The sequence below is a fragment of the Monodon monoceros genome, unplaced genomic scaffold (assembly GCF_005190385.1).
Source record: "Monodon monoceros isolate NGI ecotype Baffin Bay Population unplaced genomic scaffold, NGI_Narwhal_1 Super_Scaffold_16, whole genome shotgun sequence".
In the NCBI taxonomy this organism is placed as follows: Eukaryota; Metazoa; Chordata; class Mammalia; order Artiodactyla; family Monodontidae; genus Monodon; species Monodon monoceros.
In genome coordinates, this window is record NW_021703772.1 from 61,949,023 (window position 1) to 61,976,384 (window position 27,362).

The 27,362-nt window shown below is 41.4% G+C and overlaps 1 protein-coding gene across 2 annotated transcripts in view; it reads right to left on the reverse strand.

Annotated features, from left to right (window-relative positions):
- MYO3B (myosin IIIB) overlaps positions 1 to 27,362 on the reverse strand; it is a 474,746-nt gene that overhangs the window by 366,623 nt on the left and 80,761 nt on the right. For both annotated transcript variants that reach the window (XM_029225906.1, XM_029225905.1), the window contains 5 exons: positions 16,191 to 16,374; positions 15,319 to 15,453; positions 4,267 to 4,371; positions 3,935 to 4,034; positions 1,301 to 1,377 (listed from right to left, as the gene is read on the reverse strand). In XM_029225906.1, the coding sequence (XP_029081739.1) occupies positions 1,301 to 1,377; positions 3,935 to 4,034; positions 4,267 to 4,371; positions 15,319 to 15,453; positions 16,191 to 16,374 (601 nt within the window). The remainder of the gene's footprint in view (positions 1 to 1,300; positions 1,378 to 3,934; positions 4,035 to 4,266; positions 4,372 to 15,318; positions 15,454 to 16,190; positions 16,375 to 27,362) is intronic.

The following is a 27,362-nucleotide window of genomic DNA, read 5'->3' on the forward strand; positions in this document are numbered from 1 at the left end:
CATATTTATGTTTATTATTAAGCCGGCACTAAGCCAACAGAGATGTGCCAGTTAGAGGCCAAAGGAGATGCTGTTTAAACAAAGAGATCACTCTCGCTGAGTAAAGTGGTGGGAGAACTGGGTCACCACATGGTATGCGGTAGTAAGGTTGACAAAATAACTCAAAATAATCCATGCCATCATGCTCTGAAACATATTCACATTGCAAAGGACAACTGAGTTTCACAAAACAATGTCATTTGTCTCATTAAATTAAAGCTGTTTACTTGAACACTGCTGGCTTTGTAGTTTTTACATAATACATTTTTTTCCCTTTTGGTTTTATAGCATTACAAATATAAATGACTAGATAAGTGTATGTCTAGTTTCATGGTTTTTAAAATCAATTTAATGGAATGGAATCTGCAGGGATTTTCTTTTTCTTTTTCTCTAAAATGGGTCTGTCCATTATCCAAGTATGAAAGAGAAGGCCATTGAGATAGAATAAATTTGAGCATATTGGTGTAAGCCGATTACTGTGTTAGGAGACCACCTTGGCAATCACACAGAGGAAGGAAAGCCCAGGGACAGAACGGAGATGGAAAGACCTCTAAGGAGATGATTGCCGAGTTCTCTTATTAAAAGAACCCATTTGCTTGATCCAAGAGAGCTGCTCTCAGGCCAGAGTGCTGTGGAATTAAAATGCTGACCTGACAAGCAAAGCTGTACAGTGCCTCTGTTTCAGGGTATGCGGTATCTAGCCCGAAGATTCCCCAAACTTCTATATGTGTCATTTCATAGAGGATTCTGTGGTAATGCCAGTACTAAATTAGGGCAAAATCCCAGGTTTTACTACAGAGCCAAAAAAGTACACAAGAGAAGTTACTATGTATCTGGTAACAAAAAAACAACCAGGACTATGGCATATAGTTCTGTAAGCCAGCTGGAGGTGAAATCTGTCTCTTCACCAAGCCATGTGTCACTGGGGCTGCATCTATCCAGGGAAGGTGACTTTTTCTAATTTACACAATGGCTGGATGAACTTGTCAAGCCAGGACCCTTGTAGAGGGCTGCATCTTCTGGAGGGGGCACCTTTTTCTAACTGCATGAAGGTATTCCGTGGGCCAGCTGTGACTTAATCCCGATTTTCTGAAATTAAGTTCTGGTTTGTCATCATTATCACTCACCAAACCAGAACCCTCACAGTTCAATGAGGATAAAGGATTTTCTTCTTCCTGAAAGTGAAGTGTGTGACCTTCCCATAAAAAGGCATAGTACCAAGGCTCTCGCAAATACAAAGAAACAGTTGCCCTCTGCTTACCTCAGGGGCCATCCAGAATGGGGTGCCGACAGATGTGTTTCTCCGCAGACGTGTACTGGTGAGTTGAGCTGAGACGCCTATAAGAAAAGGGTGTCACAATTCAGCAGTGAGCAGAAGATGATGCTAGACCAGGGGCTGGCAAACTTCTTCCATAAAGGGTCAGACAGTAAATATCTTAGGCTTTGCGAGCCTAAGGCTCTGTCACAGCTACTCAACTCTGCCATTGTAATGGAAAAGCAGCATAGACAACACAGAAGCAAATGAGTGTAGCTGTGTTTCCACAAAAATTCATTTATGGATGCATAGTTTTCACGGTCATAAAATATTTTTCTTTTGATTTTTTCCCAATCATTTAAAAATGTAAAAACCATTCTTAGTTCACAGGCCGTACAAAAACAGGAGGCAGGTCAGATTCGGTTCACAGGCTGTAGTTTGCCAACCTTTGTGTGGGAGCATATATCTATCTAAATCGAGCATTTCTACCATACTGCTGCAAAACTGGAATCAAAAGAAAACATCAAGAACTAGGATCAACCCAAAATACCTTCCTACTATATTTCCAAAATATTTCAGGTGATATCTTTCTTAAAATGGTGCTTCATTTGATGGAGGAAGAAAATTGGCATGTATTATCTAAAACAGAGCATCAGTGTAGACGTAAAAAGTTTTCAGTGCCTTATCTTACCTAGAAGGCTGGAAACCTGACATGAAAAATACATTTGTCAAATGCAAAAAGAAATTGACTAATAATATTATTATCTAGGGCTCAATGTTGAGGACCTGAATTTTAATATAATTCCAATGTACTTTGTCATAGTCTTAAGCCAGCTCTCTTCTTTATGCCATAATGGATGTAAAGGTACACTGGATTAGGAGTCAGAAGACCTGTTTCCCATCTCAATTACATCTTTTCCTAACTGTATGACCTCAAGCAGACAACCTCACTCTGAACCTCAGTTTTCTTACCTTCAAATTGGGGATAATGCTACTCATCACACCTAACACAAAGAGTTCTTCTTAAATACCAAATAAGAGAACAACTGTGGGGGCTTCCCTGGTGGTGCAGTGGATAAGAATCCGCCTGCCAATACAGGGAACACGGGTTCGAGCCCTGGTCCGGGAAGATCCCACATGCCGTGGAGCAACTAAGCCCATGCGCCACAACTACTGAGCCTGCGCTCTAGAGCCCGTGAGCCACAACTACTGAGCCCGCGAGCCACAACTACCAAAGCCCATGCACCTAGAGCCCGTGCTCCAAAAGAGAAGCCACCACAATGAGAAGCCCGTGCACCGCAACGGAGAGTAGCCCCCGCTCGCTGCAACTAGAAAAAGCCTGCGCGCAGCAACGAAGACCCAATGCAGTCAAAAATAAATAAAATAAGTAAATTTTTAAAAAAATGGAACAACTGTGAAAATGATTTATAAATTGTAAAGTATTTTACAAATATAAGGTATTCTTTTATACCAAGCAAAATCTAATGCAGCCCTTAAGAGAATAACAATGGTGGCCACTAATGCTGTTGATAAGAACTTAGAAATCTGAATACATATGCTCATCAGCAAAAAACATACCTTTAAAAACATTAGGCATAGATTTGCCAAGGACCATGGGTTGTTTTTTCAGGGTAGTTGTTATGCTAACTGGTTGCATTCCTTATTCTTTATTAGGAAGCCAAAGAGGGCTCTTTAAACTCTGTTTAAACCCTCTGCAATTTTTCTTTGCTTTTTAGTAAATAAACCAATATACTTAGCGTAATTTCATTTATTTTTGAGTAATTTCTTCTGAGCAAGTGATTCACTGATACGTTTTAACACTGAATTCTTTCTTACCAGTAAAACAATGAATATTCAAAATCATCAAGCTTTTCTCCTACTACACTGACAATGATAAAGAACATTTTAAAAAGTGCTTCTGTAAATGGTCTCTCATTATTTATAACAATCATGCTGAGGTACTGATTGTTGTTGAACCTGTTTAGAAGACTAAACCGTTCGATAAACTTAAGAAGGAAACCAAATGGTTTGCTGGCTTGTGACCATCCGCACAGGAGCGCGCACGCAGATACTTAATAGTTCTCTGGCCTTAGGCGGTACTGCTCTGCCTTTCCTTTCACACTTCCATTTCCTGTTAGTGTTTCCAGTTCAACCAGCCTCACACGTAACAGCAACAATCACAACGGAAAGGGATGTTAGCTTTCAGACCCAAAGGACCATTTTACCTTCTGCTCGCTGGGAATAAGTATGCCTAAGGCTAGAGAAAACCATTTGAAAGACCAAACTGCTTTCTCTTTTCATATGCAAAGAAGAATAGACAAAATGTAAATTATAGACAATTGCCCTGAGATGTGAAATCCTTCCCAGAAAACCAAAGTTTTTCCCTCGAATTCTTCTTTTGAAACACTTTTATGTTCTCTTTAAAAAAAATTGCTTCTAAAGCTGAAAATAGATTAACAAACAGCATCTCCTAGGGTGATCCATCTGGTGAACCACCCCCCATTCTCCAGCCTGTGTGCGACTGGAAAGGCCCTCAGCCTATGGCGTAGAAGACAGGCCCCAGTCTTCTGAGACTGCAATAAATTGTTGCCTTTGGCTAAACCGCACTCATCAAGAAAACAAATGACAAGTAGTCATTACCAAAGTCAACGAGCTTAACTCCTCCTCCTGTTGTCAGAAGAATATTATTCCCCTTGACATCACGGTGGATGATTCGGTTATTGTGCAAATGCTGAAGGCCCTGCATGGTGTCCCACCGCCACCAAACAACAGGAAAGAGAAAAGGAAAATTTGCATGGTTATTTTTAAACAGTTACCCTACTATTAAAAATCTAATCAAAGTCCACATATGGCTACACCTCTCTGCTATACACCTTGCATATTATAGGGCAGTTTCCCCTTCTTAATATGCAATGGGGAGCCAACCAATGACAAATTGCCCCCTCTGCCCCCAGCTTGATGGACGTCCTTACCAAGAGGGCCCCATATAAGATGTATGAGATCACTGCTTCATCCAGCCGCTGGCCACACCTGAGTAGACCTTTGACAAGCTCAGTGACGGAGCCCCCATTACACAGCTGCAAGAAGAGGTGCCAGGGGAGAGAGACAGCAAGAGAACACATACAAAAAGAAAAGAAAAGCACATTAAGAAGAAAAGCCCACTTATTACCGACTCAATGTAGTAAAATAAATTTGCAAATCACAAAACTCCAGGTCAGAACAATTAAACTTCACTTTTCCATTACACAATCAAATCTCATTCTGTGTGTGTGTGTGTGTTTATTCAAGGTGATGATTTATGAGTGAAAGTGCATGTCCAAAAAGTTGATTTTTTAAATTGTTAAGTGAAATATAAAAGCCCAAGACATTATTTAGAAATTAAAAAAAGAAAGCATATAAGGAATCATGGTGACTTATGGGATATTTTCATTTTACATGAATATTGTCTATTTTTTAAAAAACATGCATTTTGAAGGAAAGACTGAAAGAGGCAAGATGGATGCCCTTGACACTTAGGAGGGAATACATTTTATTTCAATCTCCCTGTCTCCAGTGCTGGCACTGCAGACAGCAGAAGCCCAACCAGCAGCTCCTTCTCGAGTTGCCACTGCACGTCAAGTTTATGGAGTGGAGCTGCATCATATGTGTATTTAACCTTTTCATATTCAACTGTAGGAGCTCAGCACCTTTATGCTCTTCTTTTTTTATTACTGTAATTAAAAACACTGTAAAAGTATATCATATTTGCTCTTTTTACATATTATACATTACTGAGATTTGAGAATGTGTAAACCAGGCGTACTATTCTTTCACAGCAATTTAAGGGTTTTCAAGGGCGATTTTGACTAAGTGCAGAAGGCAATGTGCCGGTTTGGGTTTGCTACATGCCATCTTAAATCAAGGGTTCTTAACTTGTTTCAGCAGGGCTTGTAAATACCTTGAAACTGTAGGCAGCATGTTGTATATGCATCTTGCACTTTTCTGCTGAGAAAATTCAGAGCTTTTGTTGGATACTCAGAGCACTCCTTGTCCTTATACAGGTTATGACCCTACTTTAGAGACCTAGGTTTCCTCCTGGCACTTTGTCTACAATCTGGGAAAGAGTTAACTAGTGAACAGTGGGGGGTCCTCTGGGTTGTGGCTGCTTGAGTCAACTGGCTTTTCATAAGCAAAGAAATGTGAGGAGCACAGATTAGCACCTTTCCTAAAAGAAGACACTCTTTATCAAGATAATAATACATTAGGATCTATTCGACTCTAATGAACATCTGCAAGGTTTTAATAAATGGTGAGCAGGTGTTTTTGTTTGATGTGTGTGTCGTTCCCCAGTACATATGCAGCAGATACCTTGCACACACATTAACAGCCAGGATAAACTGGAAATGAATCTGCCCATGTTTTTACCATTTAAGTTGCTCTTAAACAATAGTATTTGACTAAAAATATAATACAAAATTAGGAATCTTTACAACTAGGATAAAATTACTATCTGTCAGGAATGACTCAGGAAGGAGCCAAGAACAGTGAAACGCACTGAAGGCTATAATGGTCCCATGAGTCTGGGATTATGTAAGTGTCCTTGGAATCCTCTCTCTACCAATGTCAGGAGTAACTTGTAACTCAACACTGATACCTCTCATGGCCCTAATGTTGAGTACCAGGATAATGTCTTCCAAAGGATTCCACATTCTTTTTATTTCAACTATGTCTTACATGACCCTGAAAGGGCACATAACATTCAATGTACAATCTAATACTCTCTTGAGCAGTGAATGCATTTTCAGTGTCATGATTTGTAAAATAATCTTAAAAGCTAAGCTCTCGACAAATATATAATAATTTTCTCAGGACTTCCCAAATTAGATTTATATTTCAAGTAACAAAAATTGGAGAACTGACCACAGAGTCAAATGATGATTATGAAAGAATGTAGGACATGACATGAGGGAAGTTCTCAACCCACAAAAAGAAAAGCTTTTCTGGGGCTGATGGCATAGAGCTTGGAGAGCTTGAGAGAATAAAATTAGGGTGAGGATGCTCCCTCTTGGGGGTCGCTGTGTAAGGGGATACTGCTAATGAAACCATTTCTTATGAACCTCTTTTTATATGGAAATCTAAGGGGAGACCTCCTCACAGGAGCCTCATGCCAAAAAAGGGGTGTTCACGCTGAGTGGAATGGCAGTAGGGTATGGTGAGGTCCATCAAGGCTGGGATTCTAACAGTTCCCTACAGCCTGCTCATGACTTGCAGGAGATTCAGAACTTAATGCTCCATTTGGGTTCAGGGACAAGGCTATAGTTTGAATGAGAAGGAAAGACAGTGAGTGCAGACCTCACGATAAGAAGGAGTATCAGGGACCTGGGACATGGGGAGACACCAAAGGCAGACAGTAGAAGGACTTAGGGTCACCAGTTGGAGGTCCCTGACCTCACTGCCATGGCTTTACATGACCATTTGCTGTATCCAAATCCAGATATCACCCAGGAGAAGGAAAGATGAATGGGGAAAGAGAAAACCACTAAAAAACTAAGTCCTTATCCAAGTGACTAAGCTTTGAACTGGACTGTGAAAATGGGATACAAATTCCCAGAACTTGCCCCTTCCCACAGAAGTCACTCTATGGACTAAGTTTAACAGGATAAGTTAAAATCAATTGTCTTCTCTAGGCAGGCTGGGGGCTCAAGAACAAAGTTGGGTTTAGTTATTAAAAAGATAGTTACGTGCTGGGAAAACTGGACAGCTACATGTAAAAGAATGAAATTAGAACACTTCCTAACACCATACACAAAAATAAACTCAAAATGGATTAAAGACTTAAATATAAGGCCAGACACTATAAAACTCTTAGAGGAAAACACAGACAGAACACACTATGACATACATCACAGCAAGATCCTTTTTTGACTCATCTCCTAGAGAATTGAAAATAAACAAATGGGACCTAATGAAACTTAAAAGCTTTTGTACAGCAAAGAAAACCATAAACAAGATGAAAAGACAACCCTCAGAATGGGAGAAAATATTTGCAAACCAAGCAACTGACAAAGGATTAATCTCCAAAATATACAAGCAGCTCATGCAGCTCAATATCTAAAAAACAAACAACACAATCCAAAAATGGGCAGAAGACCTAAACAGACATTTCTCCAAAGAAGATATACAGATTGCCAACAAACACGTGAAAGGATGCTCAACATCACGAATCATGAGAGAAATGCAAATCAAAACTACAATGAGGTATCATCTCACACCAGTCAGAATGGCCATCATCAAAAAATCTACAAACAGTAAATGCTGGAGAGGGTGTGGAAAAAAGGGAACCCTCTTGCACTGTTGTGGGAATGTAAATTGATACAGCCACTATGGAGAACAGTATGGAGGTTCCTTAAAAAACGAAAAATAGAACTACCATATGACCCAGCAATCCCACTACTGGGCATATACCCTGAGAAAACATAATTCAAAAAGTCATGTACTACAATGTTCATGGCAGCTCTATTTACAGTAGCCAGGAGATAGAAGCAACCTAAGTGTCCATCAATAGATGAATGGATAAAGAAGATGTGGCACATATATACAATGGAATATTACTCAGCCATAAAAAGAAACGAAATTGAGTTATTTGTAGTGAGGTGGATGGACCTAGAGTCTTTCATACAGAGTGAAGTAAGTCAGAAACAGAAAAACAAATACCGTATGCTAACACATATATACGGAATCTAAAAAAAAAAAAAAAGGTTCTGATGAACCTAGGGGCAGGACAGGAATAAAGATGCAGACGTAGAGAACGGACTTGAGGACACAGGGATGGGGAAGGGTAAGCTGGGACAAAGTGAGAGAGTGGCACTGACATATATACACTACCAAATGTAAAACAGATAGCTAGTGGGAAGCAGCTGCATAGCACAGGGAGATCAGCTCGGTGCTTTGTGACCACCTAGAGGGATAGGGAGGGTGGAAGGGAGACGCAAGAAGGAGGGGATATGGGGATATATATATACATATAGCTGATTCACTTTGTTATACAGCACAAACTAACACACCATTGTAAAGCAATTATACTCCAATAAAAATGTTAAAAAAAAAAGTTACCTCTTTGTTCTCAATAGCTTGTGACTGCCCAGTCTATTACCCATTACTCAATCATGAACACAGTGCCTGCCCTCAAAGAGCTCAGCACCAGAAATGGACACATGAGTAATAAGAGGGGCAGGTGGAAGAAAGGGTGTGCCCAAGGGGAGTGTGGTGGCACCCAAGAGAGAGTGGCAACTTCTGTTGTGCTAGGGTGAAGAGGGAACAGTCTGGGAATCTTCCCAGAGGACGTAACACATACAATGAGTTTGAAGGACATAGGACCTTATGGCAGGTGAACAAGAAGAAGAGCATCCCTGGAAAGGGAACACCGTGTGCAAAGGAAGGGAGCACAGAAGAATGAGGGGGGAGGTAGTGTGTCTGTCTGCCTGCGCGTGTGTGTGTGTATGTGTCTATGTCTGTGTGTCTTTGAATTCTACATACTCTGCCACTGTTGGGACAAAGGGACAGAATCCTAGAGCAGGTAGACAGGGAAAAAAAGGGGGTAACAGGGAATGACAGGTGAGCTCTTCTAAGAAGTGTGGGCTTTATTACTATACACACGCATATTATGATACCATAATATACCATTAGATAGGAGTGGTAAGCTATTGACAGGTTTTAGGCAGGAGGTCTGTTCAGATTTCTAGAAAGATGACCTTGGTAGCAGATTGGAGGGTGGACAGAACAGGAAGACACAGGGAGCTGGACACCTGTTAGGAGGTGTTGAAGCAATCGAGAGAAGCAGGGTCAAAAAGTCAAGAGTCCTGAGGACGAAGAGTCAGGGACAGATATGGAGGACTTTTATGACATAGAATCGACAGGAATTTTGTACCAACTGGATAGAGAAAGTTAAGAAGAAACAGAGTCTAGGGAGCTTGTGAGTGTAAGAATAGCAATAAAGTTCTTTGATCCTCTAAAGCTAAAGGAGCAATAGACATGCAAGGCACTGTAACGCCTTCATCAGAACCACTTCTCAGCCTGGCTCCTGTCTCAAGGAGGCACATGCTTTACTGTACTGCAAGTACACTATTAAAATTCTACCCAGAGAACATTTAAATTAAGTGCTGGGTGATGATCCAAGCTAACTCAACCCTGGAATTTTCCCCTGAAACCTCACTTTAGTCTCTCTCCTGCCCTACTTTAAATCTGGCCATTTCTGCAACAAGAGCCTATTCAGTGGCATTTTATATAGGTAACCAACTTATAAACTTTCTTCATAGCTCTAGAACCTACGGAGGGACTAAGAGCTGCCATTTTGTCAGCAGGATCAAAACTCAGCTGTGGATTTAAGAACAACAAAAGGATCAGACTCGGTTGGTGCCTTTTGTTCACTAAGTGTCAGAGTTTAAGAACTGTCTGACTTGTGGTTCAAAGAAACATATAAATAAACTGCTCAGGGCACCTTTACAGGAAGAGGTCCTGTGAAGCTGATAAGCCCACCAGCAAGGTTTTAAAGGGCAGCCCGTGGGTTACAGGGAAAGGACTTTGGGTACCTGGATAAAAAAAAGGAAAAAAAAAAAAAAAAAAAAAAAAAAAGGAAAGCAGGCACATACTGACAATTGTCTAATCGGAGTAAATATTTAATGAGATGGACTGAACATTTTAAAAGCATGACAAGGAACTATATTTAAATACATTAAATAAAATAATCCCCTTAGAGTTGTAAGAAAGCATCCAAGCCTCCTACCCCACCCCTGAGGGTTGGCACCTGCAGCCTTTTATTCCTGCCCACCCTGCCAGCCATCAGACTCAAATACAGAGGTAGGTCTCCATCCCTGCATTCCTCCCGACGCCCTCAGCATTCAGGAAATGTGGCAGCTGGACGCATCTAGAATTTAACGAGCATTTTACTCCAAACCAAGAAAAATAGAAAAATCATTTACATTCCACATATATTTTCTAAAACATCTTTGAATATTGATTCAATCACAGTATGTGCATTTGCTATGACGGCCATAATTTCAAGCAATAAAATGTTCCTTGCTCAATAAGCCATCAACTTTCCTCCACGTTATTAATGAATGGCCCATGCAACACAATCACCAGACCTTTATTCTAGTCAAAACTGCAACTTTCAAGTAGGTTCTATACTGGCATGTTGATTTGCCCTAGTCAGATGGCAGAATTAAGAGGAATTTCTTTTCAGTGCTCTTTTGTTTGGTTGACTTTACCTTTCAAGGGTGTTAGGGTCTACAGAGGGCATAAAGCAAAAGTCAAGGATCGTCAAAATTACTCTGGAAGATGCCTTAGGGAGCACCGTGTTGGACACTGCCCACCTCTCAGGAAGGCCAAGCAACATAGTTTTCCTCCACACTGTTGGGAGAGATTGTGTTTATTTTACTGATACCAGACAAAGTCATTGGCCTGCACCTAGAAGAATGACAACGATGTCACTTGAAACTCTGGAGCCCCAGTCGGGTGGGTTGGGGGGAAGATGTTCACACTATGAGAGGCAGGAGGGCCCCAAGACTCCCGCCTCCCATTTCAGCCTCTCTCCAGGGCACATGCACAGACCGGTGGTTGGGCAGAATTGCTCCCACACCTCAGCTCTTCACGTTCTCTTGCTTTTGCTGAACGCAGAGAGCACATAAATATCGGATGCACCTCGGTTACATTTCACAGTTCTTCCCTTCTCCACTCCCAACTGTTCTGTACTTTCCTCCTGACCCCCAACACTCCAGTGACTCTCATTCTAGAACCTGGCCAGAACCTGCCATCTGAGTCACTGTTCAGTGCTCCAGGGCTTTCTAACCATCTCTGGCCAATCAAAACATGCCAGAGCTATGTTCCAGGCCATCAGTGTCCTGCTAGGACCCTAACTTGTTAACGTGATAAGCTTGACTCATGCCACAATATCAATGGGTGAAAATGGTTTTAAGTGTTAACTTGCAATGATATTGGGGCCTAGGCTGGACTTTCTAGGGCCTTATATAAATGCAAAAACTGAACAGAGATAACTTTTTTCCCCCCTTCTGGCTTAGACACTGAACTTACACAAAGACCTCTGAGAGGAAAAAACAGGTTAAAAAATAATTCTTTTATCTGGTTTTAAAATATAAGGAGATTTTTTTGTTTTTGTTTTTTTTACTTGACATTCTCATTTACTAACACTCTAAACTCTTAACCATTTTAAGTTGAATGTGATTCAGGCTGAAACAGAATTTACGGGCTGAAGGTTTTATACTGAAAGGAAAAGAGAAAATGTACTTCATGTCTTAGCACATACTAGGTATCTTTTCTGAAATATGGTGCTTTTTTTTTATATGAGGTTTTTAAAATTTTATTTGTTTTATTTATTTATCTTTGGCTGCGTTGTGTCCTCATTGCTGTGCGTGGGCTTTCTCTACTGCAGTGAGCGGGGGCTACTCTTCATTGCAGTGCGTGGGCTTCTCATTGCAGTGGCTTCTCTTGTGGAGTACAGGCTCTGGGCGTGTGGGCTTCAGTAGTTGTGGCACACAGGCTCAGTAGTTGTGGCCCGCAGGCTCAGTAGTTGTGGCTCACAGGCTCCAAAGTGCAGGCTCAGTAGTTGTGGCTCACAGGCTCCAAAGTGCAGGCTCAGTAGTTGTGGCGCACGGGCTTAGTTGCTCCATGGCATGTGGGATCTTCCCAAACCAGGGATCGGACCCGTGTCCCCTGCATTGGCAGGCGGATTCTTAACCACTGTGCCACCAGGGAAGCCCCTGGTGCTTTTTCTTAAAAGTCTAATTTCTTATCATGTTTCATTTAGGTGAGACATAATAGAACTTACAGATTTTCCAAACTGAATATTAATTTAGAATAAAACTTATTCACAAATTTTCCAAAACATTATTATGTATGAGTGTTTTCTGTCCATATTTTTCTCCTATAGTAGGTGTCTGTTATACAAGAAGGCTTTGGTTTGCTTTCTGCTAACAATTAGTAATTAATTTCTGAAATGACATTTTTATTTGCTTTTGTTTTCAGAGTTGTGGTGATTTAAGAGGGTTATTAATAACATTTTTCTATCCTCAAGAATTGCTCTGTGGAATAGCTTCTCCCTGGTCCTTTCATCACATTCAGGCAAGGAAAGAGCAAAGGCAACATAAATTTAATCTCAATATACAGGATGAGGGGAGCAATATTAAACAGATCATAATTTTATTGTGCAAGTCTCCTAAAGCACTCCTAAAAAAGTTGCAGACGGAGCAACATGGTCAAGGTGCTGTGTGGACTGTCATTATCTTCCAGCTGTGTGTGTGTGCGTGTCTGTGTCTGTGTGTGTGTGCGTGTGTAATCAGGAACTGCTGCCATTTTAACCAGAGATCCCAAGTCTGTATTCCCCGGACCCGGCAGACAGCAACAGCACAGGATGGGAGAAAAGTGCTGAAGTGTTGTCCTCCTCCAGTTCTGCCACACAACTTGTATGGGACCATCGGCATGTCACTCCTTCTTTGGGTCTCTGTTCCTCAGCTGAACACTAGGAGAGTGACAGAAGGAAGGCCGAGGTCCCTGTCAGTTCTAGGAGCCCAGGAATCCCTGTGTCTATAAGCATACTGGAGGCACTGGACATACCTACCCCAGCTGCCTGGCATGGATGGCCCATTCCTGGACAGAAAAGATTGAGGACATCTGGTTCCCCATGCCAGCAACTTTGGCATGGGCCAACACAACCTGCAAAGGGCATAATATCAGCATATTGTATTGCTGAGGTATGAATAATTCAGTGTGCCAGGGCAACCTCATTATCTGTACTTAGTCACCCTGAAAAAGCAAGAGACAGTCGCAGGGGAGCATTTGCACAAGGCTCAGTTCATAGTTCTGGGCTCTTTCTCATCTTTCAAGGCCATGTGTGGCCCTTTCTGGCTGCCTTGGCTGTGCCTGAGGGACTAACATTTGGTCACTCCTCATCAGGAAGAGCAATTATTCTCCAGGTGGTGGCAGGTCTGAGCAGCCCACCTACTCTCCTGGTAAAATGGAGGGAGGGAAGGTCCCATTTCAGGCCCTGGAAAATCCCTGGAAGTTCAGTTTTCTATATCCGAATGCAGAGTCTTTGAGTCGGTGGTAAAGTGAAAAGAGACTGAAACCTCTCGGTCACTGTACTTACATTATTAAATTATAATGAGGTTTAAAACACTGAGATCTTACAGAGCTTAAGAAGAATACACTCAGGGCTTCCCTGGTGGCGCAGTGGATAAGAATCTGCCCGCCAATGCAGAGGACACAGGTTCAATCCCTGGTCTGGGAAGATCCCACATGCCGCAGAGCAACTAAGCCCGTGTGCCACAACTACTGAGCCCATGTGCCACAACTACTGAAGCCCACGTACTTAGAGCCTGTGCTCCGCAAGAGAAGTCACCACAATGAGAAGCCCGCACACCGCAACAAAGAGTAGTGCCCGCTCTCCACAACTAGAGAAAGCCCGCGTGTAGCAATGAAGACCCAACACAGCCAAAAATAAATAATTTTTTTAAAAATTTAAAAAAAAAGAATACAATGAGGGACCCTAGAAACAATACTTTCCATATCTCACGAAAATGAGCATTAAAATATTAATGTTATTCTAGAGCTTCATTGGCAGGATAAAATCTATGATAGTCCCAGGGAGGGAGTGGGGAATAGTAAAATCCAAAAGGTGATACTATGAGAATATGTTATGTGACTTAACCAGCCAACTAAACAGACAAAGATGATTTCTGAAAACCAAAACCCCTTACATCTTTATATTCTGAAGAAGGCAATTGATGTGACAGAAATGTTCCCTGCAGATTATTCCATTTGAATACAAGTGAATTCCCCATACATTGTTGCCACGGCACCCAGTATATATTGCCTTATGGCCAGGCCCTACCAGAGCCACGTGGAAGGTTTTCGACAAGAGACCCCAGACAGTGAATTGAGGTCTGATTTCTCCTTTGTTGCTTCTCTCTTAAAGCTTTCACACATGTCTCCGTGCTCATGCATCACACATGTGACCTCAGGCATGGAGGCTGGTTCAGAGGGGCAGAGTCCAGGACAGACCAGGGTGGACCTATATCCACCCTGAGGCAATACAATAGACCTGTCCTAATATACTAATTTCATATGTTGTCATTGTGTCTTTGCCATGTTAGTTCCATGGAGGAATTGTATTTGTGGGGAAGGGACTCTTTTGCATCCAGTTACACACATTCATTCCCATTAAGAAGGCAGAAAAAAGGCAAGACTACACTGGATATAGTGATGCTCCCTTCAGATTCTCTCTTCAAAGCAGACGCTGCCAGGAATATCAGCTGCTCCCTGCTCCCAAGTCCCAGTGGCACCTCTCACCAGAAATAGTGCCCAACTACAGGGAACTGCCTCCCCCAAGGCCACACCCCCTCCCAGGGTGGCATGCACCAAGCGATCGGCTCTTACAGAGATAAAATCCAGGACAACCCTACAAGAGGATCCCAGGTCTTCTTCTCCCTGAGGATGGGCTGAGACGTCTGCAACCACACTGATGTTTAATGTCTCCCTTGCCCAATCCCACCTTCCTTGCACATCTAGCTCCTGTAAGAACTCTCCAATAAACCTTCCATACACAATTCTCAGAGTCCGTTTTCAGGAAACCCAACCTAAGATGAGGATAAATGAACATGAATGGGCTGATTCAAACTTGGCAACCAAGTAAACCTTGGGTTAACAATTTTTGAAAATGAGTTGCATCAATTGGAACATGTTTTCTGTGAAATTTTCCCAGCCTAGGGTAGAAAATAACCTTTTCCAACTGTGTTCCTGTATTCACTGAATTAGAAGAAGATTATTAAACCTTACAAGCAGAGAAACGTGCACATTTTCAGCACACAGCCTACCCATAAGAACGTGGAGAACACCACATCTGGTAAGGTACCTGTGCCATGCAGGAGAGACCGCCTCCCCAGATGTGCATCTTACACTATTTAGGCAACAATGAGTCTGCTCACCTCTGGTGCTCTGTTTGAATTGCTGGTTACCCAATGGGAGCCTCTTACCTCCAGGACCAGCCACAGCTGTCCTCCCACACCGTGATCTGCTTTGTAAAACATCCCATAAAACTTTACAACGTTGGGGTGATTCGGAAGAAACTGCAAAATGTTGTATTCTGCCTCAATCTCCTCATCCATATCCTACACAAGGTAAAAAGTGCATGCTGGATTCAGTATAATGTGCGAGGAAGGGTACAGGAATGATATCACGATCAAGTAACCATTTAATAAAGCATATGTAGTCTGTGTTTTTAATGTAATCATTACCATATCTTGAAAATACCTAACAATGGACATTCAGATACCAACTAAAGCCTTCTAACTGTTATATCAATAAATGTCTTCATTATATATTCTTAATAATAATATTATAAATATCTTTTTTAAAATTTAAAAATGTCTGAATTTTCAAAGCAATTAAGGAGAAGTAGCTCAAAGGGACCCAACCAGGATAGGACACTTACAACTTCACTGTGGTAAACAGTGCACAGCATTATAGGCTCAGTATTCAGTGCTCTGAAATAGGATGCCAGGCTAAGATGACTGAATACCACAAGTCTGGGTCACTTTGTAACTTACAGAGAGATCAGCCTCTGTATAAACCTAATAAATCACTCTTTCCAAAAGAATAACATTTGAAGAGTCCAGGGGACCAAAATCAAAACAATAGTAAAATGGACAAAAGAGAAAATCAAGGGAAGTTTTAACTCCAAATGGAGTCCCTTCATTCAGATAGGCTAAGGAGTCATAACTCATTTTGAGATTTCATGCCAGGTTTCATTATCCCTAGAAAATCATCCCCAGAACAAAGAAAGAAGTTGAAAGCTCAGTGTGTATGAAACACTATATTGTGGTTATAATTTATAACTGTTACTTACACTGATTGGATCTAGAATTTTTACTGCAGCCAGGCTCCCATCTCTCTTGTTAGTTACTTTGTAGACCTTGCCATAGGTGCCTTTACCTATGGTCTCTACAATTTCCCAGGTATCTGTGGGATCTGGAAGCGATTCAAGTCCAAGCATCGTGGCGCTGTAATGAAACAATCCATACAGATGTTTCCTAGTGGGAAGAAAAGTTTGTTATGTGCAACAGATCACAGGATTAGTGGCACTAGGCTTTTGAAACAAGAATATTTTTATTTCTTCAGAATCCAATGGCACATTAAAAGGATCACACACCATGATCAAGTGGGGTTTATCCCAGGAATGCAAGGATTCTTCAACATACGCAAAACAATCAATGTGATACACCATATTAACAAACTGAAGGAGAAAAACCATATTATCATCTCAATAAACGCAGAAAAAGCTTTCAACAAAATTCAACACCCATTTATGATAAAAACCCTACAGAAAGTAGGCATAGAGGGAACTTACCTCAACATAAAAAAGGCCATATATGACAAACCCACAGCCAACATCATTCTCAATGGTGAAAAACTGAAACCATTTTCTCTAAGATCAGGAGCAAGACAAGGCAGTTGTCCACCCTAACCACTATTATTGAACATAGATTTGGAAGTTTTAGCACAGCAATCAGAGAAGAAAACAGAAATAAAATGAATCCAAATCAGAAAAGAAGAAGTAAAGCTGTCACTGTTTGCAGATGACATGATACTATACATAGAAAATCCTAAAGAGGCTACCAGAAAACTACTAGAGCTAATCAATGAACTTGGTAAAGTAGCAGGATACAAAATTAATGCACAGAAATTTCTTGGATTCCTATACACTAATGATGACAAATCTGGAAAAGAAATTAAGGAAACACTCCCATTTACTATTGCAACAAAAAGAATAAAAGACCTAGGAATAAACCTACCTAAGGAGAAAAAAGACCTGTATGCAGAAAACTAAAAGACACTGATGAAAGAAATTAAAGATGATACAAACAGATGAAGAGATATACCACATTCTTGGATTGGAAGAATCAACATTGTGAAAATGACTATACTACCCAAAGCAATCTACAGATTCAATGCAATCCCTCTCAAACTACCAATGGCATTTTTCACAGAACTAGAACAAAAAATTTTACAATTTGTATGGAAACACAAAACACCCCACAAAGAAATCTTGAGAAAGAAAAACAGAGCTGGAGGAATCAGGCTCCCTGACTTCAGACTATACTACAAAGCTACAGTAATCAAGACAGTATGGTACTGGCACAGAAACAGAAATATAGATCAATGGAACAGGATACAAAGCCCAGAGATAAACCCATACACATACGGTCACCTTATTTTTGATAAAGGAGGCAAGAGTATACAATGGAGAAAAGACAGCCTCTTCAATAAGCGGTGTTGGGAAAACTGGACAGCAACATGTAAAATAATGAAATGAGAACACTCCTTAACACCATACACAAAAATAAACTCAAAATGGATTAAAGACCTAAATGTAAGGCCAGACACCATAAAACTCTTAGAGGAAAACATAGGCAGAACACCCTATGACATAAATCACAGCAAGATCCTTTTTGACCCACCTCCTAGAGAAATGGAAATAAAAACAAAAATAAACAAATGGGACCTAATGAAACTTAAAATCTTTTGCACAGCAAAGGAAACCATAAACAAGATGAAAAGACAACCCTCAGAATGGGAGAAAATATTTGCAAACCAAGCAACTGACAAAAGATTAATCTCCAAAATTTACAAGCAGCTCATGCAGCTCAATATCTAAAAAACAAACAACACAATCCAAAAATGGGCAGAAGACCTAAATAGTCATTTCTCCAAAGAAGATACAGATTGCCAACAAACACATAAAAGGATGCTCAACATCACTAATCATTAGAGAAATGCAAATCAAACCTACAATGAGGTATCACCTCACACTGGTCAGAATGGCCATCATCACAAAATCTACAAACAATAAATGCTGGAGAGGGTGTGGAGAAAAGGGAACCCTCTTGCACTGTTGGTGGGAATGTAAATTGATACAGCCACTATGGAGAACAGTATGGAGGTTCCTTAAAAAACTAAAAATAGAACTACCATATAACCCAGCAATCCCACTACTGGGCATATACCCTGAGAAAACCATAATTCAAAAAGAGTCATGTACCAAAATGTTCATCGCAGCTCTATTTATAATAGCCAGGATATGGAAGCAACCTAAGTGTCCATCAACAGATGAATGGATAAAGAAGATGTGGCACATATATACAATGGAATATTACTCAGCCATAAAAAGAAATGAAAGTGAGTTATTTGTAGTGAGGTGGATGGACCTCGGATCTGTCATACAGAGTGAAGTCAGAAAGAGAAAAAAAAATACCGTATGCTAACACATATATATGGAATCTAAAAAAAAAAAAAAAAAAAGGTTCTGAAGAAACTAGGGGAAAGACAGGAATAAAGACGCAGATGTAGAGAATGGGCTTGAGGACACGGGGAGCGGGAAGGGTAAACTGGGATGAAGTGAGAGAATGGCATGGACATATATACACTACCAAATGTAAAATACATAGCTAGTGGAAAGCAGCTGCAAAGCACAGGGAGATCAGCTCAGTGCTTTGTGACCACCTAGAGGGGTGGGATAGGGAGGGTGGGAGGGAGACGCAAGAGGGAAGAGATATGGGGATATATGTATACGCATAGCTGATTCACTTTGTTATAAAGCAGAAACTAACACACCATTTTAAAGCAATTATACTCCAATAAAGATGTTTAAAATAAAAGAGTATTTTTATTTCTTAACCAGCAACCTTGTGGTACTTTTCTATCTCTTTTTTTTTTTTTTTTAATTTCCCCCTTCTATTTTAAGTAGATTTTTTAAAATGAGGGATATGAAGCCTCCTTAAGGAATGGGGGTAGAAGATGGAGGGGTGGGCAACATGACTCTGAAACATCTTGAAAAACACAGTTCTAAAAAGGGAAATTATATCCGCACAGCAGGAGGGAGTAAAAGGGCCAAAGAAGATGTCTAGTCATGACCAGACAATTGTCATTCTAAGTTGCGGACTGGTGGCTGCTGCTGCAGGGAAAATAGCTGAAAGCCAGGGGTCTGAGACTATGTACCCAGGTTATAGTAACCTTGACCAGACCTCTCTGATGGTCACTAGAAACTAGTGTCTATGTGCAAAGTCTGGGCTGTTAAGAAGGAGGATCTGGTGCCTGTACCAGGCACTGAAACCATGTACAAACCCTTGTGTCCCTGTCCTTTGAAGCAGAAGGCTTATGTTTAGTCTTCCAGGCCTCCCTTGAGTCTCAAAAGGCTGGCTCAAGAGTTAATGATTAGGAAATGTGAAGATGTAGAAACAAAGAACAGCTGTTGGGCCAGGAAATTGGTAACAATTTAGACTATAAATCCACCACATAGCAGAATCACCAAACTCCTAGTTCCCTGAAAGGTATGGACAAAGGCCTGACACACATTCTTAAGCTGTTTTTACAGGAAGCAGAGCCCCACCAGATGAAAACTGCTGACCACAAGAACATAGACCCTGGACCGGTTGAAACCAGAGGTTGGTGATGCTTGAAACTTCACCTTGATGCCAACCAATCCAAGAACTGTGCACGAGCTGATCACGCACCCTGCAGCTCCCTCCCTCACACTGCCTTTAAAACCCCTTCCCTGAAAGCCATCAGGGATTTGGGGTCTTTTGAGCATGAACTGCCCATTCTCCTTGCTTGGTGCCCTGCAATAAATGCTGTACTTTCCTTCACCACAACCAGTGTCTGTAGATGGCTTTGCCATGCCCGGGTGATCAGACCCAAGTTTGGTTTGGTAACAGCATCAGTCAGTGCACAGTATCCATTGCCATCCAGGTCTTGGGTCCTGCAAGGATTAGCCAAGCCCAGATCCCATCCATACAGCAACAGCCTACTGTGGGAACCACACTGAATGGTTAACCAGAAGCTACAAACTCACTCTGCCTTAGCAGTACTCTACTGAATAAGGACATGGCCCTGTGGAATTTAAGTACCAGCAGTAAGCTTGGCAGGCAAACAAAGTCACCCGAGACTGATCCCACGAAAAAGTCCCTTCAAGTGTAGTTACTCCAAGGCTAGAAGAGGGGTCCCAACCCTAGGCTGCTTCTAACCCCAAGGGAGGGACCATCAGCTCCAACACAAACAGCCACAGCATCCAATCCCCATGCTGTGGCTTGGTGTCCACCCAAGGTGAGCACTTCTGCCTCATGCTGGGCAATCCAATTTGCACTTCTAATTCTAATTATCTTCTAAACTGCATTCTCTCAAGACACAGCCTTTTGACTTGGAACAAAAATCCAGTATTTAATCCTTACCCTTTCTGATGGGGGCATTTCAAAGATATTGAAAACCATTACCAAAACAAAACAAAACAAAATCCCAATAGCTGTTGTGTTGATACTGGAAGGGAATCTGTCTTTCCAGAGTTCACCTGGCAGGCATACCGTGCTCTAAAGGGGTCTCCAACCAGCACCTCAAGAACCCAGGCCAGGCTCACACTGAGTTGAGACAATGACCCTAAGAGGTCAGCTGGTCAAATGACTCCTGCCTTTCATCCGCTGGTTTCAAGATTCTAACTAACTCTAACCTTTCCTCCCGGCCAGTGTTTCACAAAATCCATCTTTCTCAGCAAATGCCTCACAATTCTTGCCATATGTGTACATTACCTGTGCTATTAGTTACTAAATACATTTAAATTATTTGCTTTTTCATATAAATAAATGTCTTTTTAAAAAAGTATTTTGGGCATGCCGTGCAGCATGCAGGATCTTAGTTCCCCAACCAGGGATCAAACCCGTGCCCCTTGCAGTGGAATTGTGGAGTCTTAACCACCGGACTGCCAGGGAAGTCTCATAAATGTCTTTTAAAGGCACTTTATATCTCTACCCTAAATCATTTGCCATATATCAAAATTAACAGCAAAAAGATGATTATGCTAAAAACAACAATTGTTCAAGTCCAGCCAGATACTGCTGCCCTCTGTTCTTTTGCAAAAAGGGAGATCATGGAGTGATGGGGTAGAATTAAAGCCTAGTACAAACTTTTCCCTTAACGTCATCAGAAGACGTGAAAAAGAATTAGCAAGGGAACAATTCTGTCACTATGTGATTCAGTGTCCTTTATTGCAAGATCACCAAAACCTCTGAACACCTTGAGAACTGCTCTAGGCTCTGCTTCTACAGGAGCAAAAGGCAGGACCAGCAGGGGGTGCTGGTCAAGGCCAGACAAGTGGGGGTGGGGAGGGTACTGGGATGTCCTTCCTGGAGAGAAGAATCTGGCCCATCAGCCTAGACGGGATTACGTTACACTTACCAGGACAGTCCCTGTTTCCCCACTTGCATCTGGGCTCAGCGCCGTGACACAGAGGCGCTAAGTCAGATTGCCTTCATGATCCAGGCCCTGCACTGACCAGCCTGGAGACCTGCCCATCTCTCTGGGCCTCAGTTTCTTCATCGGCACGGTGGGGCTGCTGCTGCTACCCACTTCACAGAGTTTCTATGAGGCTAAGGGGATGAAGATAAAATAAAGTGAGCACAGTGAGTGCCTGGCCAGTGTCACCTGCCATCACTAAGGCACGGCACCAAGTCCTGCTTTGGAATAGGCAAGGCTTAACACAGTTTCTTGTTCTGTTTTATTTTACCTTTAGCCACGGACAAAATGAGAAACATATTCATTTTGCTCCGATCAGTTATTAGTTTCAAACAACTGGCTGGAATTCGGTGTGTGCAAGTGAAATTAAATCATACCGTGTGGCAGCAGGAGAGGACCCTGGAGGCCATTGAATCAAGTGGTTTTTCTAATGATTTTGGGCCACGAGACCCTTTTGTTACATTAAATCTCACTTAGAAGGCTGATGGATGAGCTGAGAGAAGCAGTGCCACTCTGGCTGAGAGAGGCTAGGGAAGCAAGTGCCTGCCCTGTGCCTTCCGTGGGAGACCAGCAGGGTAACCAACCACCCTGGTTTGCCTGGGCTGCTCAGTTCAGCACTGCAAGTCCCACATCCTGGGAAACCTCAGAACTAGGCAAACCGGGATAGTTTGTCGCCCCAGTCTCCGGGATCTCCTCTGAGCACTATTAGAAAATCACTGGTTAAGTACCCTCTACCACCACCACCTCACCCCCTGCTCTGGGCTAAACTGTATCTCACCCCCCCCCACCCCAAATTCATATGATGAAGTGTCTTGACCTCCAGTACCTCAGAATGTGACTGTATTTGGAGACGGGGCCTTTAAAAAGAGGTAATTAAGGTAAAATGAAGTTATGGGGCAGGAGTTAACCCGAATCACCAGTGTCCTTAAAAGAAGAGAAGAAGGCACAGTCATGCACAGAGGAGAGACCATGTGAAGATAGAGGGCAGGTGGTCATCCACAAGCCAAGGAGACAGACCTCAGAAGGAACCTTGCTGACACCTTGATCTTAGACTTCTAGCCTCCAGAACTGTGAGGAAGTAAATTTCTGTTGTTTAAGCTACCCAGTCTGTGGTACTTTGTTATGGCAGTCCTAGCAAACTAATAGACTTTTAACTTACAGATGAAGAAACTGAAGCCCAGATTGGTAACAGGACTGTTTAGGGGGAGTACAGGAATGGGAATCCAGGCCTCCCTAGGCCCAAGACCTTTGTTCCACAGAACAGAACGAAGGGAGTCATCTGATTAGCAGTGGTTCTGACCAACTGCACCAAATATGGAAAAGTTCTGTGGGGGAAGTACCCTCCCACATGGAGGCCAAATGCCTCTTGGACCTAATGGACAGCACTCTCTGCTCCCTGCAAAACAAGAAAAACTCACCAGAGGGATTCCTCTACAGTTGGCACCAGTAATGGGTGAGCAGGAGGCACACTCGTCAGGTCCCACTGCCACACCCATCATGTCCATCCGGACACTCGCAGACAAGGTTAAATAAAGGTGCAACAGAACAGGTGCACATTAATAGGGCTGCCAGTCTTCTCTCTTTAAAATCAACACCCAACTCTATAAACTCTCTGATGATTAACAGCCAGCCCGAACAGTAGATGCTTATATAGCCCTATAAAGATGCTGATAATTGCTCGTGGAGGTGGCCCTTCAGACAGCCAAAAAGCCGCTCCTGGCCAGAATGTTAACCTCAGGGTAGACTGTGCTTCTGCCCATGTCTGTGTTTGGGGCCTCATGGAACTAGCTAGGGGTGACCAATGAAGGGCCAGGAGCAGTCTGGAGTGAGAGGGATGAACCTGGGACCTCAGCACTCTACATAACCCTCAGAAGTCCCCTCAGAGGTACCTGGGCTTCCTGCAGTTCCCCAGATGGGGCCTCCATCATTTATTTGGACACAAAATAAAAGAGTGACCTCAGGAGACTAGAAAACTCAAGTTACATGGGCTACTCTCATTGCAAAACAAATAGAAGGACGAATCTATCTGGGAAGAGGTGAGTGATGGCATTTGTCAGCACAGAGGAAACTCATGCAATTTACACACCAATTCAGAAGTCCTATGGGCCTGGACGTATCTGTGTGTGCGGCTGTTCTAGAGTGAAGACTTGATGAATATGCTTTGATTTTGCATGTAACGGTAGTACGGAAGTCAATGCCACAAAGAGATTTCTGATCAAAGACACTACTCCCTCAGAGCAAGATTCTGCTGTCTCCCAACTTCCTGTGGTATCCAAACCCTCCCACTATGGGGAAGGTCCCACTATGGGGATATCTTTCACCTAGGAAAGATATCCCCATCCAGTAAATAAGGGTAACACAGGTACTAAAGGAATATTTCCCTATCTTTGCCCACACATCACTATTAACCAAATATCTAGGAAATACCCAACTTCTCGTTACTTAGGCCAACAGAGAGACAGACACACAGATAGATAGACAGATAGATATTTAGTAAGAGAATTTAAACAACAAGGTCCTGCTGTACAGCACAGGGAACTACATTCAATATCTTTCAATAACCTATAATGGAAAAAGAATCTGAAAAAGAATATATATATATATATATATATATATATATATATATATAAAACAATCACTTTGCTGCACACCAGAAACTAACACATTGTAAACCAACCATACTTCAACAGAAAGAAAAAAAGAGACTTTATTTTTGTGGTAACAGAGTCCCTTGGAAGTTAAGAACAATAGTCTTTTTCTTGTTTTGCTTTGTTTTGTTTTTAGAAGGCAAACTCCTAGAGGCAGAGGCCATGTCTCTTTGCAGCAGTTGGGAAAGCAGGCTGTCAATAAGATTCTTTCTGTTGATAAGTACAAATGGACTAAAAATGACCTCTGTTTGCAACTAACAGCAAGGGCAGGTCTTGCTCCATCACAGAACACCTCAGCTCCAGATCCCTTTACCGCAAGAGAGGGGCACCTTGCCTAGGTTACACTTCACACTACAGTGAGGAGTTTCCCATATGGCTGTAAACTAATAGCACATCTGCTACTTTATCTTATCAGGATTGAATGTCTAAAGACTTCCTTAGGAGTTCTGGTTTCAATTATCAGCAAAGGATACACTTTTTAAAATAAGTCAAAATATTCCATGCTTACGTTTTATCAAACATTACACCATAGAGATTTAAATTCCATACATTTCTAGCATCACAAAAAGAAAGTCAGGCATTATACATTGGTCAAAAAAAAATTAAACCTGAATCTAATCAAGCATCTAGATTACCAATCTACAGGAATAACACAGGTCAGGGCAACATGCTAGGCAACACCATAGGTGTACAATAAGCAAAATCCAGACTCTAAGTAAGAAACTCTCCAGACAAATGACCCAACTTCTTCAAAAACTAAATGGCAAATAAAAATAAATAAACTGAAAAGGATAACCTCAGGATTAAAATTAAGATACATACCAAACATGAAATAAAGGGTGGATTCACAAAAACAAGCTAAAGAAATAACAGTTATGAGATCGTTAGAACACCAACTAGTTATCTGATGGTATTAAAGAAACATTGTTAATTATGTTTTAGTTGTGATAACTGTATTTGTGATTGTGTTTTTAGTCCTTATCTTTTAGCAATACATCCTGAAATATTTACAGGTGTAATAATATGCTGTCTGGGAAAATATGAGTGGAAAAAATAAGGGGCATTCATGACGCAAGATTGACCATGGGGGAATATTACTGAACCTAAGTACATGAGGGTTCATGGTAATGTTGTTTACTTTCGTATGTTTTTCAATTCCTTATTTTAGAAATTATAAGAAGTTTTTAAAATTCTGTGTAATTAACGTATGTCAGTGTACATTCTAGTATTCATACACGTGGTCAGCCCCACCTCCCCCGAACTGTCTCCCCACTACCACCCTGGATGATATTCTAAAAAGTCTCTGGACAGCTTCATGTAAAAGAATGAAATTAGAACAGTCTCTAACACCACACACAAAAATAAACTCAAAATGGATTAAAGACCTAAATGTAAGACCAGATCCTATAAAACTCCTAGAAGAAAACATAGGCAGAACACCCTCTGACATAAATTGCAGCAATATCTTTTTGGATCCATCTCCTAGAGTAATGGAAATAAAAACAAAAATAAACAAAGGGGACCTAAAAGCTCTTGCAGAGCAAAGGAAACCATAAACAAAACGAAAAGACAACCTAGAGAATGGGAGGAAATATTTGCAAATGATGCAACCGACAAGGGATTAATCTCAAGAATATACAAATAGTTCATACAGCTCAGTATCAAAAAAACAAACAACCCAATCAAAAAATGGGCAGAAGATCTAAATAGACATTTCTCCAAAGAAGACATACAGGTGGCCAAACGGCACATGAAAAGATGCTCAACATCACTAATTCTTAGAGAAATGCAAATCAAAACTACAATGAGGTTATCACCTCACACTGGTGAGAATAGCCATCATCAAAATGTCTACAAATAAGAAATGCTGGAGAGGGTGTGGAGGAAAAGGAACCCTCCTACAGTGTTGGTGGGAATGTACCACCAACATTCCCAACCAATGTACCAATGAAAATTGGTACAGCCACTGTGGAGAACAGAATGGAGGTTTCTTAAAAAACTAAAAATAGAGCTACCATAGGATCCAGCAATCCCATTCCTGGGCATATATCTGGAGAAAACCATAATTCAAAAGGATACATGCACCCCACTGTTCATTGCAGCACTATTTACAATAGCCAGGACATGGAAGCAACCTAAATGTCCATTGACAGACGAATGGATAAAGAAGATGTGGTATATTTATATAATGGAATATCACTCGGCCATAAAAGGGAATGAAATAATGCCATCTGCAGCAACACGGATGCAACTAGGGATTATCATACTAAGTGAAGTAAGCCAGACAAAGAAAGACAAATATTATATGATATTGCTTACATGTGTAATCTAAAAGAAAAAAATGATAAAAATGAACTTATACACAAAACAGAAACAGACCCACAGACATAGAAAACAAACTTATGGTTACAAAAGGGGGAAAAGGGGGGGTATAAATTAGGATTTGGGGATTAACATATACACACTACTATATATAAAACAGATAACCAACAAGGACCTACTATATAGCACAGGGAACTATACTCAATATTTTGTAATAACCTATAAGGGAAAAGAATCTAAAACAAACAGATGTATATGTTTGTATAACTGAGTCACTTTGCTGTACACCTGAAACTAATACAACATTGTAAATGAACTATACTTCAATAAAAATAAGTTAATTAATTTTAAAAAGTCTCAAAGTTTCATGTGGGCTAGAACTTTACTCATGTAAGAAATAGTAAACCACTATATAAGACCAACAGAAAAACACCCTGGCATTTCATTCTAAAGCACCCACACTCATATTGTCAGAAAGTCACCTTCCCAGTTCACCTCTAGGTGACTGAGGCACAGTCAGTCCCCCTCGGTGGCTAATGTCCCAGCCCAAGCTGCCGCTAAATGCAGAACTGTAGTTAGGGGAAACTAATGAACCGCTGAATGGCACAGGAAAATCAATAGGCAGAAGGCAAGTCACCTTCTTCTGCCCGTCCAACTCCTGTTCTTTTTTCCTGAAGGAGGAAGAGAGAAACAACATCAATATACAGACACCAAAATGAACAAAAAGATCTGTGATCTTTTCATCTGGTCCCTGAAAAAGAAACTGCCCA